Here is a 16,490-nt window from a genome sequence, read left to right as displayed (position 1 = left end):
CACCAGATTACACAAAGGGATATCAGTGATGGACAAAAATGTAAGTCCATTAGTATATTCTGCACTGACAGAGTGGCATATCCTGCTAAAGATGCAGAAACAAATTTTGAGAGGAGAATGAAGCTGCCAGCATTAAAGTTCAGGTTGGATCTGAAGCTAAACATTCACCTTATTAAAAAAATCTCCTTGCTTCTGCCCACATGCTCTAATCTTCAAAACTACAGTGCCCCCTTTTACCATGTTGTGCAATTTGCTGAGTACTGACTCAGGAAGATCCCCAGTAAGCAGCTACTCATCCCCCAGAGAACATCAATAATGGTGCTTTCAAAGAACACACACAAAGCCTTGAAGTCTGTTTCTGGGAGGAAGTTGGGATTTTTTTTGTTTGTTTTTAAATAAATTTTATAATTTCAAGAAGTCCTCAGAGAATTGAAAAAATCCTTATAGAAAATAATTTAGATAACATGGTTTTAAGTTTGGAGAAGAGCACGTGAAATGTCTCAGGTGAGTTAATGAGACCCATGCCTACTTGAGGCTGCTCCATCGTGCTGTTAGTGGCACTCACAGTCAGCACAACGCTGAGAAGTTCTCTCCAAAGAAACAATATTCATCCCTGAACAAGCAAGTGCTCCTGTCTTCCAAACGCCACTTTTTTGGGCCAAATGTTACGATCGTGGTTGGTGCGGTATGTGTATATCCCAGACAGGCAGGTAACAGACACTTCCAGGACTAACAAGGAAAAGAAAAGGATAGGAAGGAAGAACCAACCCCAGCAAGGTCCTCTCACAGGAGGCTGAGTACCACCTGATCTTGAGACTCCAAAAGCTGATGGGACCCCATATTCTAGAAACCTATTTTATCAGAGTAACTTCATGAACTATCAAAATCACACCAAATAAATAAATAATAAAATAAATTAAGTCATCGAAGCCTGGTCTGATGGCAGAGATGTTTTTTCTCTCCCTTTATAAGGGAGGAAAGGACCTCAATCTCTCATCAGCCAACAACATCAAACACCACCAATTTCCTCTGTGCAGATGGATCACCACGATGGAAGGTGTCCACAGCCGTCCTGCCACAGTCCTTATTTCCTCAGAAGGTGGAGATACAGAAGCTCTGACCTACAGAACAAGCTATTTCTCTCCTCAAATTTCCCTCACTGGTACTTGCCTTTGGTCTCTCCTATCATCCCTCCATCACTCCAGGAGGAGACTCTGACTCAACAGTAAGTAAAGACATTTTGCACAGCGCGTATAATCCAGAATCAGGAATACAATTACTGTTCAAAATAGCAGCATTGCCCTTGAAATCAGTTGCTACTGAATTAATGACCAGATTGTTAGGAGTGTTACCTCAACTTTGCCTTAGGCTGCTAATTAGCAAACAAGTCATTAATTCACTGGTAACAAGTGGTTTCTCAGGCATTATTGCTTCTGACATCTTTAATTCACCACTCTTTTTGGAAAGCTTCCCCAGACAACTTTAACCTCAATCCACTACAAATCAACCCCGTGCCACTACCACCATCTCACTATACAACACACACGCTGGAAGACAGAGGCAGAAAAACACAGCAGGAATAAGCTGAGCTGGGTCATTAATTAATAGTCATGATACTTTCGCAACTCAAGCCAAGGGGAGGGGGGGACCAAAGGCACAAGAAGTTCTGGACTTTGGTGTGGACCTGTCATCACATATAGATACACAATAAAATACTCTGAAACCTAGAGAAACCTTGTTTCCACCGTGGTACCCAGAGGAATATGTAATTCCCAATCTGAGGGCAGAGATCTACTGCTATTTTCACTGCATTCTGCGTGATAAAGAGCTTTGAACGGAAATATTTCATGTACTCTGATGCACAAAGTATGTCTGAGGTTTGTTTTAACAGCTGCACAAATATCCATGCTTTTGAAAACAATCTGGATTTAGCCTGCCAACAAACCCTGATCTAAGGGTTTTATAATGGCAACATTACTACAGAATACAAGTGCTTTCCATGTAAAAATCGATAGCAATAGAAACATCCCTAATTGACTACATAGTCTCTTTGGCACCTCTTCCTTTGCTATTCAGGTCTTATTTTATAAATCCCAAAGTTCTACCAATGTACCTTTGAAGAAATGCTCTTGCAATTTTGAAAAGATATATTAATATTTTACACCAGTTTTTCAGCACTAACAGAACTGCAATCTCAGTTCATTGGACTGATTTATTAGTCATCCTTCATTGTGCATGATATCATCATGCAGACAATACTGTGAACACTAGATTAGAACATTATTTTACTAACTGGGCAAAAGGAAAGTCTTATTTAGAACCAGTATCTTAGTACACCCCAAGAACTGAACTTCAGAAAGAAGATTTGACAGCTTGCATAAAGTATACAACCTAATAAACTTTCAAGATTTAAAATTTGGTACAAAAAAGAATAATCTGGCCCAACTGGAACATTTACACAAATCCGCTTACACATATTCGACTTCTATTACCACAAACCATATTCCTAAAGTAGTAGGGGAACATACCTTGCTTGGAAATCAATGCACTGGTACAAACAGTTGCTTAACAACGGGCCTTCCAGAATACGTAAAGAAAATGTTTATATGTTAATGTAAACGAGTGAAAATCTTTGTGAAGCAGAACTGAAAATGATCAGAAGGTTTTTCTTTCAGTAAAATTCACACCATGTAAAATGACACAAAGTCAAAATTGACTCATCTACTCTTTTACCTTCTTTTGAAATAACTTTGGGGAAACTCATGCCTTATAGTCTCTTACAGCAATATTGCAATTTCCTACTAAAAGCAACTTTATAAACGTGAGAAACAGCAAAGCTTTGACTAATAACTCATCTCTTTATTTAAAGATTACACGAAACAGACTCAGCACAGACAGAAGTAGGAAAAACTAACACAAACCAAGTGCTGAGGGAAGAACAGCATGGGGATGGAGCCAAACCATTTTTTGTGAAGGTATCATCATTGCAGGGCACAAAAGCACTATGTTGATATAAGGCTGGGGATGAGCTCCCAGCAGTAATCAGTCTTTTATTCCTGAAAACTCTTAAATCCCTATTGCAGAGGCTCTTAATTTCAACACTGAATTAATCATTTATCTAATCTAATGATAGGAGAAATCCCAGAGCAACTTTGAAAACTATGATGTCTTTACCCTCCCTCTCCTTGGGCTTCACGACTGTCCACATAATAACTATTTCAGAGCTTGACTCCTGGGCACAGCCCTCTGTTGAAATACCTGAGGCCTCGTAGTACATTTCAAGATTAATAAACTCAAGTATCACCACATAAGTATCTTATAAACTTTCCAGATCTACACAAACAAGAAAAAAAAGAAGAAAAAAAGAAAAGGTAGTTCCTCCAGGTTCCAGTTAGTGTTGCCATTTTAATTGAGGGGCCATCAGACTCATAAAATTTTGTGCAATTCAATAAAACCTTCATTTCCATGAGTACTGAAAGCAAGCCATAAATTCCCTGTTCACAGCGGACAGTCTATCTATGAACTTTCTCCCCCTACCCCCACTGAGTCAGTGTGGTTCTCTACTCCACGTTCAGCCCAGGAGGATACTTACTACGTGCCAGTTTCTCTAACATAATCACCTTAAATACTCATGTCCATTAAGTTTAAAGATCTTAGGACCGTTAAATGGAACTCTTAGATACTAAGTCCCATATGGAGTAAATCTCTTTGGCAGTTTCTCCATTGGAAAGCTGCCTCGGATTCAAGGCTGATCCCTATCAGGATAAGATACCGATGTTCTTTATGCACTCCTTGATAACAGTGCAAAGCATATGCAGTCCTCTCAGCACAACATGCAAAGCAACACAGCCATCGGTAAGCAGCTTCAGAAACAGTTCTGCAAACTATAAGGAGATCTCAGAGGGAAACTGCTTCAGAACAATTTTATCTTTTAACAGCTTCCTAATCCCCTCACTCCACTCCTGTAGCTTTACCTTTTAGAGAGAGTCACACCCCCACCCATGCCAATTCTTGCATCCAAATTTAACAACTACAAAAATAAAATAAAAATGTGATAAGACAACCTTCACAAAAGAAAATAAATAAAATTTTTAAAAAAAACAGCATTTTGAGGATAAATCTAGAGTGCCTGCACTAAGCCATAACCTCTTTACTGATGTTTTTTTCCTTCCCCTTAACAGATTCAGGGACTGTAATAACATTTAATCCTCAGAAGCTAATCTAAATGTAACACTCAAAAGAAGACAAAGACAACGCAACAGAAAAAAAATTTGGCCACTGCCTTTTGGGAGTGCTGCTTTATCCCCGGAGCGAGCGCATTAATAGAGCTTGGAATGAAATGCCATTTTAGTCTCTGTAGCGGGGAGGGGATTAGCAAGTTGTCTTCTCTAAACCCAGTCTGAGTCATGGCTCTATGAACACTGAGAAAAGGATGTGGAATGAAGTGAAGGGCGGGGAGCACTGGCTTTTTATTTACACGCTGCTTCCTTTGTGGGTGGTTACTGATGTGCACAGTTTGCTAAACAGGGAAGGAAGGGGGGAAAAAAGTTCTAGGTCCCCAGACTTTAATTCTGTTGGTTAACAGAAGAGAAAAATAATAATGCACCAATTATAACAACATCATTGAGACAATATGTCCGTGGCAACTGTCCAATTCACCACAGCATGTAAGCAACAAGGGCAAGTTGCTTAAGGTGCTGAAAGCTGTGCTCAGTGGTTTCTTGTTGCTAGGATCTTCTTCCTGGGAGAAAGAAACAGGTTGGACAGAGCCCAGAACAAAGCAGAAGGAGACGCTGTGGTAGGAGGATTGCAGAGACAGGAGCAGGCTGGGTTCAGGTGAAGAGGTGAGGAGCAAAGTCAACTGAAGAAGTCAGGCCATGCAGGCATCAAGCCTAGCATCCTACCTTGAAGTAGAAACCAAGAGTTAATGACTGTGTCGGTGATTTAATATGAAGCTCAGCACTAAGTACTTCACTTCTGTTTCTATACAAAGGGAGATAGGAAGGTCACCTGCCTACCTCGCAGGCACGCTGTGAAGGGTCACTGGTGGAAAGCTTGTACAATATTCCTAAGTCCTGCAATGCTTGATAATCACTAAGGAGAGGAAATAGTCTGTGGAACACTTGACCACTTGTGCAGAGCTGTAGGTGTTGATAACGGAATTACAAAAGTCAGTAAGTGCCAAGAAAACACTGGTTTTTTGTTTCAGATATTTCTTATCTTTGCTTCAACATGGACTCCGAAAAACAGGGTACTCACTGTGGAAACAGCCTCAGCTCTATTCCCCTCTTCTTCCATCAGCTATGCTAATACACAGTGGCAGAAGACAACAAATACAGGGTAGATAGGTCTCACAAGGCACAAGTGCCAGGGGTAGGTCAAAGAGTTCAGTGAAAAAGGGATGATATAAGCTAGGGAAGAGACACTATGGGAAAAAGATGCACTCTCCTCTGCAGATGGAGAAAGTGCCACTCCTGGTTTCCTTTCGTTACAGGAGCTGTCGTAGTCCAGCACTGGAAGCAGGCAGACCTGCGCTTCATTCATACTTCGGCTATATTCCAGTTCATATAATTTTGCTGGAGTGTCAGTTTATTCCTGCCAACCAAGCTACAAGATCTGCACAAATCAGTCTTACCTATCTTAGCACTTACTGTGCTTGTGTGTCTAATAAGAAAGCGCAAAACAGGATGAGCAAACTATTCTTTCCACTGAAGTCACAGCATCTTGTAATTTATTACCATAAACATGCCGTAGAAAGATTTGAATGTACAACACCTAACAAGAGGACCTCACAACATGCAGACTTCAAGTCCTACCAATTAAGCATGAATGCCAATGTATGAAGGAAGTTTCCCTGTCCCTGTCCCAGCCTTATCATGACCCACATGTGAGGCATGTGCACTCTTTGAGCGTGTTTGTACGGCGCGTTGTGCACCAAGGCGATGATCCCAAAAAGGATCACTGCATACTGCTGTAAGGGGTGCATACACTGCAGGCTGATGGGGCAAAGCAATGATTCTTCCCACATGTACAATTATCAAAGGGCATTATCCCAGATCATGCACTCCAGCACACAGCTCAGTGCAATCCTGACTATTGCTGGCAATTTCTACTGTAAAGAAATAGAAAGTATGATGTTCACCTTCTCCCTCAGTTTCACTAGTGCCACACAGCTCGTCCCTTCTCAAGGCATCCCCCAGCCATGTTATCTTTTCACACAAAATTCACATTAGGGCAGGTGTCTCTTTCGGCTGCGAGGAAGAGAGCCTAAGGAGTCTGTCCCGTTATGACGGCTCAAGTTCATACGGCCTTCAAATAGAAGGGCTTTGTACAATAAGGCCAGAAGCCAGGGACTGGCAGATGATGAAGGCTCAAAGAAAAGGGAAAGGAACCCCTAAGAGACCATAAACACATTTTCTGAATCTTGAAAGAAAGAAGTCATTAGCATTTGCGTTGGTCTCAGCCACTAGCCGTTACGAGAAATGGTTGCATTCCTGAGTTTCCTACATTACCAGTCTTCATCTCCACAAGAAACAGAAGAGACCAAATGAAACTGAAACCTCAGGAACCAAACTTAAGAGTACTATAAAAAATAGGTTAGTAACAGTCTGCCAAAACCAGGACAAATAGCAAGTAAAGAACATAATCCAAGGTCCCAATCTCTTCCTTTACAAAGTCACAAGGATAAATCATTGCTACATGTGTTCCAAACAACTGATCGCACATCTGCGGAAGCAAATCCAAGAAAAGACTGAACTGATCAGACTGTCAGAACTTTATGTCCTATGAATTTTTAAAACTTATTTAAAACCAGAATTTAGAATTCTACTATGGAAAACTGCATGAAAATGCACGCAATGTGTTAGCTGCCTTGTTTTGGCTTCTTTAGCAACTTGACTGTCCAAACAGAAATATGAAATTACAACAGGTTATGTGATGCTTTGGCAGCCAAACATAAATTTAAATAAAGACAGCACAATATACTGCACACCCCACTAACATATTCATCACTACTATATTATCTATTTATGCAATTAAGTATCATACAGTCTGGACTGGACCCAACTGGACTACATATGTTGCTACTCCAGTTTACTGCATGTTGGCCAACTGTTTACCCAACTGAGATCCGAGTGCTGCTCTTGATAGTGTAATTGCTTTGGACTCATTAATATTAAAGAATTATAGAAAATATTTTTTCTTGGACAGCTGTTAGTGCATGTGGAACAATAAGCTATATAACACTACTGGCAAATACAAATGGAATTTAGACACTAAATATGCTCATGGTAAAAAGACAACGTTAAAGGTCCGCTAATTGTGCTAAGGCCAATAAAAAAGGTCAGAAAAATCATTGCACCCATTCTAAGAAAACATTCATGATAATTACAACTCTATTTTGACTGAAATTTACAGGGGTAAGATTTAGGCTGTTTACCTTTTTCTTCCCTGGACAATGAAAATTTTAGAAGTGGTGCCATTTTTCCTACTCCCATGCACTAGCCCAATGCTGCAATGTGTAGGTTAAACACATTGGGTCAAAGTTTGAACAGATTAAACATGTTCCATTGCCATTTTGAAAACCCTAGTAAATATTCCCATTTAATGTGAATTTTCTAAGTCCATGTCTTCTCGCTCATTCTCCCGTGCAAGATCTAACAACTTTATACTAAATTCTGTCAAGCTTGGCACAGAAGGAGAGGATGCTAGCTTATAACTCCTCAGCCCCCTAAATACCTGACAGGAGGTAACTTCACACTCCGTTTACGGGAATATCGAGAGGCTACACACAGAGCATTATGAAATGCAACTGGAACTGCTGAAAAGAACAAAAATGACTCCTCACTTTATCCACTCCTCTGCCTTGGTGGCTGCCTCCTGGTACTGCTCGGATGTCAGCTTGTAGATCTCTGCATTCTGAAACAAAGAATATAATGCTCAGCTCTAAAAATTAAAGTCATCTCAGATCTTATCCCGTCACAAAGTTATCATCTATAATTAATAAAGATTTCCAACAACAAACAGCATATTCAGTTCAAAGAACACAAAAAAATGCTTAAAAGTTGATTTTCTTTTCAGCAAAATGCATCAAGGCCACAACATGTCCTCCATTCCGCGCTTCACCTTTGTGAAGGGAAAGAGGGGAAAAGGTCACTAACAACCAACTGTCAGCTTTGATTATTCCATGTAACCACAAAAACAAGGTGTTTCCAGCACCCAGTTATTTTGAGTTAGGTTGTGTTTTGTTCTCTTTTTTCATTAATTGCTGTGAAGGATCTTGTAAGTTACTGACATGCAAGTATCAAAATTGGCTGCTAGCACTGGAAAATCCATTTTACATTTCAGTGCTTCTACTTATGTTACTTATTCTTTAAAAGAAAATTATGCAGCCTGTTTCCCTTTTAACAACATAGGAAGGTGTATCAGGTATCAGTTAAGGCACGGCCAAACAGAGTCTGGAGTGTCTTGCTGCAGGGCTTAAGAGGTTTGCATTAAATTCTCCTGAGCTTGCATGGAAAGAGTTTTAGTTCACAACTGCTCAGCCGCTGAACATGGAGGATGAATTCCTCCTCTCGGCTGCACTTACAAGCCTCCCAGGCACAAACAGCAGAAGGGAATGGCTGTGCACCCCCAGCAACTTCGCTGCAAGGTCTTGTGTTACTAAACTGCTGATAGAGCTGCTTTAGGCAAAGCCTCTGGACTTTATACTGAAATAGCTGCAATTGCCTCACTCAAAACTCATCTGCAAGGCCCTTAGTCTGAAAAGGCACATGCAGAAAATATGCACTAATCAATCAAAAAAGTGACAAAATGGTACTGAAAGCGAGGACAGCTATTCATTTAGGGCCGGTTCTAGCTGCTATCTCGTCTCTCCCCAAATTCGGTCATTTTATATAGAATACTATTCTTGCTCTTCTTCATTTATTTTCCCATAAATGCAGCTGTGGTCCTGCACATGATGAGACGACACATATTGTTCAGTGGTTAGAAAAAGGAAAGGACAGATATAACCCAAGTTCTATTAGCGGTTCTGCCACTTGTGCAATCTTGGACGAGTCACCATTCTCCATCTGCAAGCGAGGGATAACAGCTGCCTCTATCACTGAAGTTGTGTGAAGCTTAGCTAATTGGAAGGTTAATACAGGTTTTCAGAGCCTAGGCTTCAAGGTGCTATATTTAAGCATTTTATCTCTGGTGCCTGAATTTATGTCACATACCGAAAAACCCACAGAACAGACTTTGCTTTTCCAAACTTTGACCTAGGAGACAGACTTAAACTGAGAAATCATGGATGAGTAACCACTTCAAAATGCATTTTGCCAGCAAATTGTCATTAAATTTTTCATTTACTTACTTGTTACATAATGGTCAAACTTCTATGCTATTAAACCCATTTTACTCCTTCCTATAATAAAAAGTTCAGCTTTTAATGGAGCCTTTTTCTCTGTCCTGTAAACAGATCTCATGACTTTCAGCTCCCTGCTGTTACTTATTCACACATGAAACCACAAGACCTGTGCTTCATTAATTAAATTTGCCATTAAAAATTAAATAATGTGAATAAGTAGATGTAAGCATTATCTCCATGGGTTTCATAAGTCTCACCATTTCTCCAATTACTATCCAAGCAATTTTCATATTTCATACTGTCTGATTTCTCAGAGGGACTGGATTTGAGAGATCAAAATGAGAGAAAGTGGGAAAGAGAGAAAGCAAGGTAGTGAAATTAAACATTTTTCAGGCAATAGGAAGTAGCCCCGTCAGATACTATTAGCCTGCAGCACTCTGCAGTGAAACAACAGCAGGAGAGGAAAACAGGAACAAATATGTTGTACGTGAGACCCAGCATGAGGTTGGCATTTAACCCACCTAAAGAAAGAAAAAATAGCCAATAGATTAATTTATTGGTTGCGCTGTTGATTAAAGTGCTTGTGGCACAACCTTGCCTAGTTTATCAGAGAGAGAGTTCAACTGCCCAGTACTATGGTCAGCCCCATCTGCAACATCAACTACAAACATGGACAAAAATAGCTGGGAAAGAAACCAGTATGAAATAGCTCTGGATCCTAAAGCTGATGAAAAGCAGGCAAGAGAGAACCTGAATGGAGAGGCAAGAATCTCAGTGAGAGAAAGGAGGAGAGACCCGACCTCAAAGAAACCACAAGGAACAATGCGAAGATCAAGGAGGGGCACAGAAGACCTTCAACCTGAAGATGAAAGCTGCTGAGTTTTAAAAATGCAAAGGAAAGTTCTTTGCATGTGATCCAACTGGGCCTCTTGCCTTTGAGTCAGACTTCTCTGCCTCCTTCTTCCCCCCTCCCCCTCAAAAACCCTAAAAACCAATGAAGCAGTATTTTCAATGCTATGAATCAGTATTTTTAAATGCTTCCCCAAGTAAGAAAAACAGTTTTACCATTTAAACCTGAGTTCGTTCAACAAGCAGACTTGATAAACAGGTTTTCCTTGGCCTCTAGGCCCTTTCCTACCTTGGGAAAGTCACATTCACTTTTTGTCCTAAACACTAAATGAGCAACAAATGGGCTAAATGAGCAACAGACAGGCCTTTCAGCATGGGCACAGTCATGGCAGGATCTGTGATTTGGGGCTTCTACTTACAGAGAATAATTTTCCAAGTATCCTCATCTATACATCTTCAGATGTAAGATCTGCTTCATTTTCAGTATTTTACCCTGTCACACTGTGACAGCAGGGGATAATGTTCCAATGGCCTACAAAAATCTAGGACTTTATGATAAGGTTGCAAATGAGGAACCAAGCCAGGAACCACCTATGCACTTCCCGCGACTTACAGCAGAGCCACCCACACACAAGGGCTATTCAGCAGGATCAAGGTGTGGTATTTGCACTTGAAACAGTCCAAGTTGCCCGTAGTCTTAGTGAAGTCCTTTAGCTTCGTAAAACAATATTCAGTTGCACAGTAAAAGAGAACATTCAACACAAAATTACAAGACATCAACGCTGCTTTTAATTTACTCTCACAATATTTGATGCTTGAGATAAAATGGCAGCTCACAAAGGAAAAGTTGAACATGAGACCTCAACTATTATTAAATAAAGCTCCTGGCAGTCTTAGTTGCAGAAATAAGTTTAAAAACATGACCAAAGGACACCAGAAGGGCTCAAATAACGAGAGACACAGAAAGAATGAATGAACCACCTAAAATGTTTCACTTCTCTCAATAAAGCTGAGCCTTAGGGGACCCAACTTCAGAACATCAGAGCTTTGTCATATGGGGAGAGAGCTCTCTAGAGAGGACAAACAAACTAAACAAAGAAATGTTAGTTTGAAAGATTTTCCCCTGCTATTAAACGATGGTTCGTAGCAAATAATAAAAACACCAAGAAGTTATAAAAATACATAACTAGAGCCTAAAGACCAACAGAACCACTTTCTTTTACCCTGCTGCTTTTCTACAACAGATTTGTTGCTATACCCTTGCTCCCCCACTCCTCCCAAAACACCCTTGCACTAAAAATTCCCCTTCCAAAGGGAACCAGTTTTAAAACTTAGAGCTAAATTTGGAGTAATTTTAATTCAGCATTCCTCTTTGGCTGCAAACATGCAGAGAAACTCCAACACTCACTACTACACCTCGCTACACTGTCCAGGCCCTTTCCACAACATATAGCAAAGAAAGTAAGAAAACAATATAGCAGAAGACGGAGTTCTCAGGGTTATTTCAGGAAGGAAAGTAATTGAAGCATAAAGAGAAAACCCTGCCAGCTCATTCTCACATTGACATTAAACCACATTCCTTACAACTTCAGTGAAACATGCGCTACTTGCGGTAACACGTAAAACAGAAAACCAAGCAACGCAAGCATGAGGAACTAGAAATCAATCAGATTTTAGGCAAAATTCTTCGTGAACATCAAGCAGCAGCAGCAAAAACCTGACACCAGGACACAGATTTCTCCATCAGGTTCAGTCTAGGTCAACAGATCAGAAGGTGTCTGGATTAAAAAAAAGCCAACCCCAACCACCATCACCACAGCTATCTTGAGATATTTTGACACCTCAGAGTATAGAAGCTTGTCAGTGGTCACAGTGCTTAAAGATACAAAGAGGATTAACAGCTGTTGAAATGCTGCCAGCCTAGATGAATGCTAGTGATACCTCTGATGAAATGGAGCCGGGCAGCGGAGGCCTTGACAAATGCTGCAGACAACAGCCGGGGGATTAGATGGTACAATCTGCCTTGCACCTGACAGACGCGTTGTTTTGATCCCCTCTCCTGCCGTCCGCGCTCACCAGCTTCCAGCAAACCTCCCACCACAAGCCCGACTCGAGCTGAAAGGAGTACGAGAGGCGGTGCCGCACGGCAGGGGGAATATGTGGTGTGCCCCGGGAGTAGGAAACACTGCAAATTTGGGAGAGAAAGGGGAAAGAAAAGCAGAGGTTGCTTCTCATGTATCAAATGTCAACTGGGAGACGTTCAAATTCCTGCTTTCAGCTGCTTATAAAGCCAGAAATAAGACCTCACACCATCCTGATAAAGCAGCATGATTGCCACCTGCCCACATGCACTTGGGGACAGGGAACACGCACGTGCCCTGGACACAGCTGCTGCCACAAGGAACAGTGGGAAGCTACAGAAAAACTTCAGATAGTGCAGGCTTCGGGAACCACCTTTGCTCACAGCACTGCCTAAGGGAAGCAAAGGTACACTCGGGGACCACACAGCTCACTGGGTCACTGGTTCACACGCACTATAAATCAGGTTGCTCATTCTCATTGCTCAGAAGTCTCATGCAAACGGCTCCTAAGAGATTTGAAAAATTACCCCATCTACTTGCACCCCTCCCGCAGGTACAGAGGCAGATGAGCTGAACCGATCTGTTCACTGGACGACCCTTTGGATCTGTTAAAATCAACCTACACAATCAATCACTGCTATCAACTTTGGTCCAAAACAGGGAGTTTGGGAATTTCAGGACACATTGCAAGAAGCAATCTCTTCAACTCCTGAGTTCACTCCTCTTGAGTCCCTGCTCAGCTTGTTTGTTGGCATCAGCTAGCATTTAGCTAAAAGAGATCATTCACATTTTCTCCTTCCTATCAAGCGCAAGTGCACATACACATAGAAGCTGATTAACAAGGAAGAGAAATATGTATATAAAGCATATCACGAGACCATAGAAGCCAAGGGTTAAACTGCTTTTATGCGAATTCAGATGTTTTTTCTCAGAAGGTAATAGAGGAAAGATGCAAGCAACTACAAACAGCTTGCTGATACAGAAAAAAGATTTTTTTTTTACCCAAAGCCAACTTCTAAACACAGCTCTGTTGTTTGCTGTTCATGTGTGGGTTCATCCACTCTTCCCGCTGAGACCAATAATGAAATGAGAGCATTGAATTTGTGTCATTCTATTCTTTCCTTCAGCAATAGGCTGTAAGATCATAAATTCTGGATTAAGATTCAGAGGGGACAGAAAAAGAGCAATCATAGAATCATAGAATAGTTTGGGTTAGAAGGGACCTCTAAAGGTCATCTAGTCCAACCCCCCTGCCGTGGGCAGGGACATCTTCAACTAGACCAGGTTGCTCAGAGCCCCGTCCAACCTGACCTTGAATGTTTCCAGGGATGGGGCATCCACCACCTCTCTGGGCAACCTGGGCCAGTGCTTCACCACCCTCAGCGTAAAAAATTTCTTCCTTATATCTAGACTGAATCTACCACCCTTTAGTTTAAAGCCATCCCCCCTTGTCCTGTCGCAACAGGCCCTGCTAAAAAGTTTGCCGCCATCTTTTTTATAAGCCCCCTTGAAGTACTGATAGGCTGCAAGAAGGTCTCCCCGAAGCCTTCTCTTCTCCAGGCTGAACAACCCCAACTCTCTCAGCCGTTCTTCATAGGAGAGGGGTTCCATCCCCCTGATCATTTTCGTGACCTTCCTCTGGACCTGCTCCAACAGGTCCGTGTCTTTCTTATGCTGAGGGCTCCAGAGCCGGACGCAGTACTGCAGGTGGGGTCTCACCAGAGCAGAGTAGAGGGGCAGAATCCCCTCCCTTGACCTGCTGGCCATGCTTCTTTGGATGCAGCCCAGGATACGGATGGCCTTCTGGTCTGTGAGTGCACATTGCTGGCTCGTGTCCAGCTTTTCATCCACCAGTACCCCCAAGTCCTTCTCGGCAGGGCTGCTCTCAATCCCTTCATCCCCCAGCCTGGATTGATACCGGGGGTTGCCCTGACCCAGGTGCAGGACCTTGCACTTGGCCTTGTTAAACCTCATGAGGTTCACGGGGGCCCACTTCTCCAGCTTGTCCAGGTCCCTCTGGATGGCATCCCGTCCCTCTGGCGTGTCGACCGCACCACTCAGCTTGGTGTCATCTGCAAACTTGCTGGGGGTGCACTCGATCCCACTGTCTATGCCATTGATGAAGACATTAAACAGTACTGGTCCCAATACGGACCCCTACGGGATGCCACTCGTCACCACTCTCCATCTGGACATTGAGCCGTTGACCACTACCCTCTGGATGCGACCATCTAACCAATTCCTCACCCACCGGACAGTCCACCCATCAAATCCATACCTCTCCAGTTTAGAGAGAAGGATGTTGTGGGGGACCGTGTCAAAGGCCTTACAGAGGTCCAGACAGATGACATCTGTAGCCCTTCCCGTGTCCACTGATGTAGTCACTCCATCCTAGAAGGCCACTAGGTTAGTCAGGCAGGACTTGCCCTTGGTGAAGCCATGCTGGCTGTCTCGAATCACATCCCTGTCCTCCATGTGCCTTAGCATAGCTTCCAGGAGGATCTGGAATGTCACAGTAACAACAATGTCCACAGTAACAACACAGGAAAGTCAAACTAATCATGGGCAGAAGTATATTCCTGTTTGCACAGATCTTCTCACAACTGCAATATTACCCTGAGTTGAAAGCAAAATATTAATTCTCTAGCATACCTAGACAGCTTCTCAAAGATAAAATCCCCCAAAATACCAATCTCCACAAAACTTTAGGGAGGCAGAGCTGGGGAGGACCACAGCTGGGTTTATCCTGTGGATACCAAGCTAGGCACAAAAAGGTAAAGCTACAGCCCCTAAAGCACACAGTGAGTCAAACAAAGCTACACACCCCAGGACTTCCCAGAACAAGGTCCCACACCGAGATACTCCATCAGGGTAAGAACAAGTTTACAGACCCAGACCGAGATCGCACGCCAGAGTCAGACTGTCTCTACGAAGGTACCCTGGGAAGGGTCCAATTAAAACAGGTACCCCACAGAAAGATGGTATTAGGAACTTCGAAGAGTTGCAAGTGCCTCACTGGAAACATGCAGAAAAGCCTCATGTTATCTTCAACTCAGAAAGACAGCCAGCAACAAAGAAATTATTACTACAGAGACGATTAAAAGGGGAAGGAGGAGCAAAAAAACTCCAGAAAGAATTAAACACTGCATTTATATAAGGTTGCTTTAAAGCACACCGTTCTGAAAGAGCAAATAAAGCATTAGTAGTTCTTTAAACAGAAACTCTGGACAGGAAAAGCACCTTCAAAGAGAAAGGCCATAGAATGCCAGCAGGCAACCCAGACTTTCTGACAAGGACAGCAACAGCAATGTGAAAGGCCCAGATTAACGCTAAAACTGTTGTAGGAGACTATCGCTCCGCTCTCCTCCTAGCTGGAAGTTTAATATAGGAGCGAGAAGTCTTAGTTGAGGAATTCACTGTAAATGCCCGAATCAATTATACCTGACAAGTGCAGGTAAACAGGCTTCCCAGGCATTGATTAAACTGCAACAGTTTTCAGCATCTGCTTCAGAGAAGTCCTACACCTGGCTGACCTGCACAGATAACGTAGTGTCCATGACTTTAAAGGCACAGCAATGCCTGCTAAATCACTGCGCCCGGGCTGGGCAGCTGCACAACTAGTCCCGTAGTGATACCTGGGTCCTATCAGCCGATCCGTCACACAACCAGGATGAACTCCTAGGTCACAGGATGCTGCCTCTAACAACTGGGCGTTGTCTAAGAGAGACCGACAGGCGTGCACAGAATCAGTGCTAAGGGAAGGGGAGAAGAGGGGAAGAAGGGAGCTGCCAGAATATCAAGAGTGCCAAGGTACGTAGCTGAAAGTTTCACTTGGAGGCTGACCAGCGCTTCAGAGGGGAAAAAAAAAATTAAAAAATAGAAAATTGGCAGTCATCAAGCACTTGTCATACATAAAAAAAGATACTAAGTACATTCCCCTGTCAGGCCCATCACAGGAGCTTATTTCGGGAAGGGAGGAACTTTATAGCTAAGGTTTGATGCCATCATGCCAAAGCTGGTATTTGACAGAGCCTCCAACAGAACTCCCACCGCCTCGGACAGGCACGCTGCAGCTGAAACTCCTGTCTTTCTCTGCTGAGAATATCCCTAAGCCCCATTTATAAACTGCAGCAGCTGGCCCAGTTAACAGTTCCTGTTCCAATTTTAAAAACCTAAATTATATTCATGACCCCATCCTTTTCCACAACAGG

The 16,490-nt window shown here is 42.5% G+C and overlaps 1 protein-coding gene across 2 annotated transcripts in view; it reads right to left on the bottom strand.

Annotated features, from left to right (window-relative positions):
* The window catches only part of CHCHD6 (coiled-coil-helix-coiled-coil-helix domain containing 6), a 122,239-nt gene that overhangs the window by 47,403 nt on the left and 58,346 nt on the right, over positions 1-16,490 (bottom strand). For both annotated transcript variants that reach the window (XM_076346392.1, XM_076346394.1), the window contains one exon: positions 7,847-7,917. In XM_076346392.1, coding sequence (XP_076202507.1) covers positions 7,847-7,917 — 71 coding nt within the window. The remainder of the gene's footprint in view (positions 1-7,846; positions 7,918-16,490) is intronic.

The sequence above is a fragment of the Aptenodytes patagonicus genome, chromosome 8 (genome assembly GCF_965638725.1).
Source record: "Aptenodytes patagonicus chromosome 8, bAptPat1.pri.cur, whole genome shotgun sequence".
Taxonomy (NCBI): Eukaryota; Metazoa; Chordata; class Aves; order Sphenisciformes; family Spheniscidae; genus Aptenodytes; species Aptenodytes patagonicus.
This window is presented reverse-complemented; position numbering and strand designations above follow the sequence as displayed.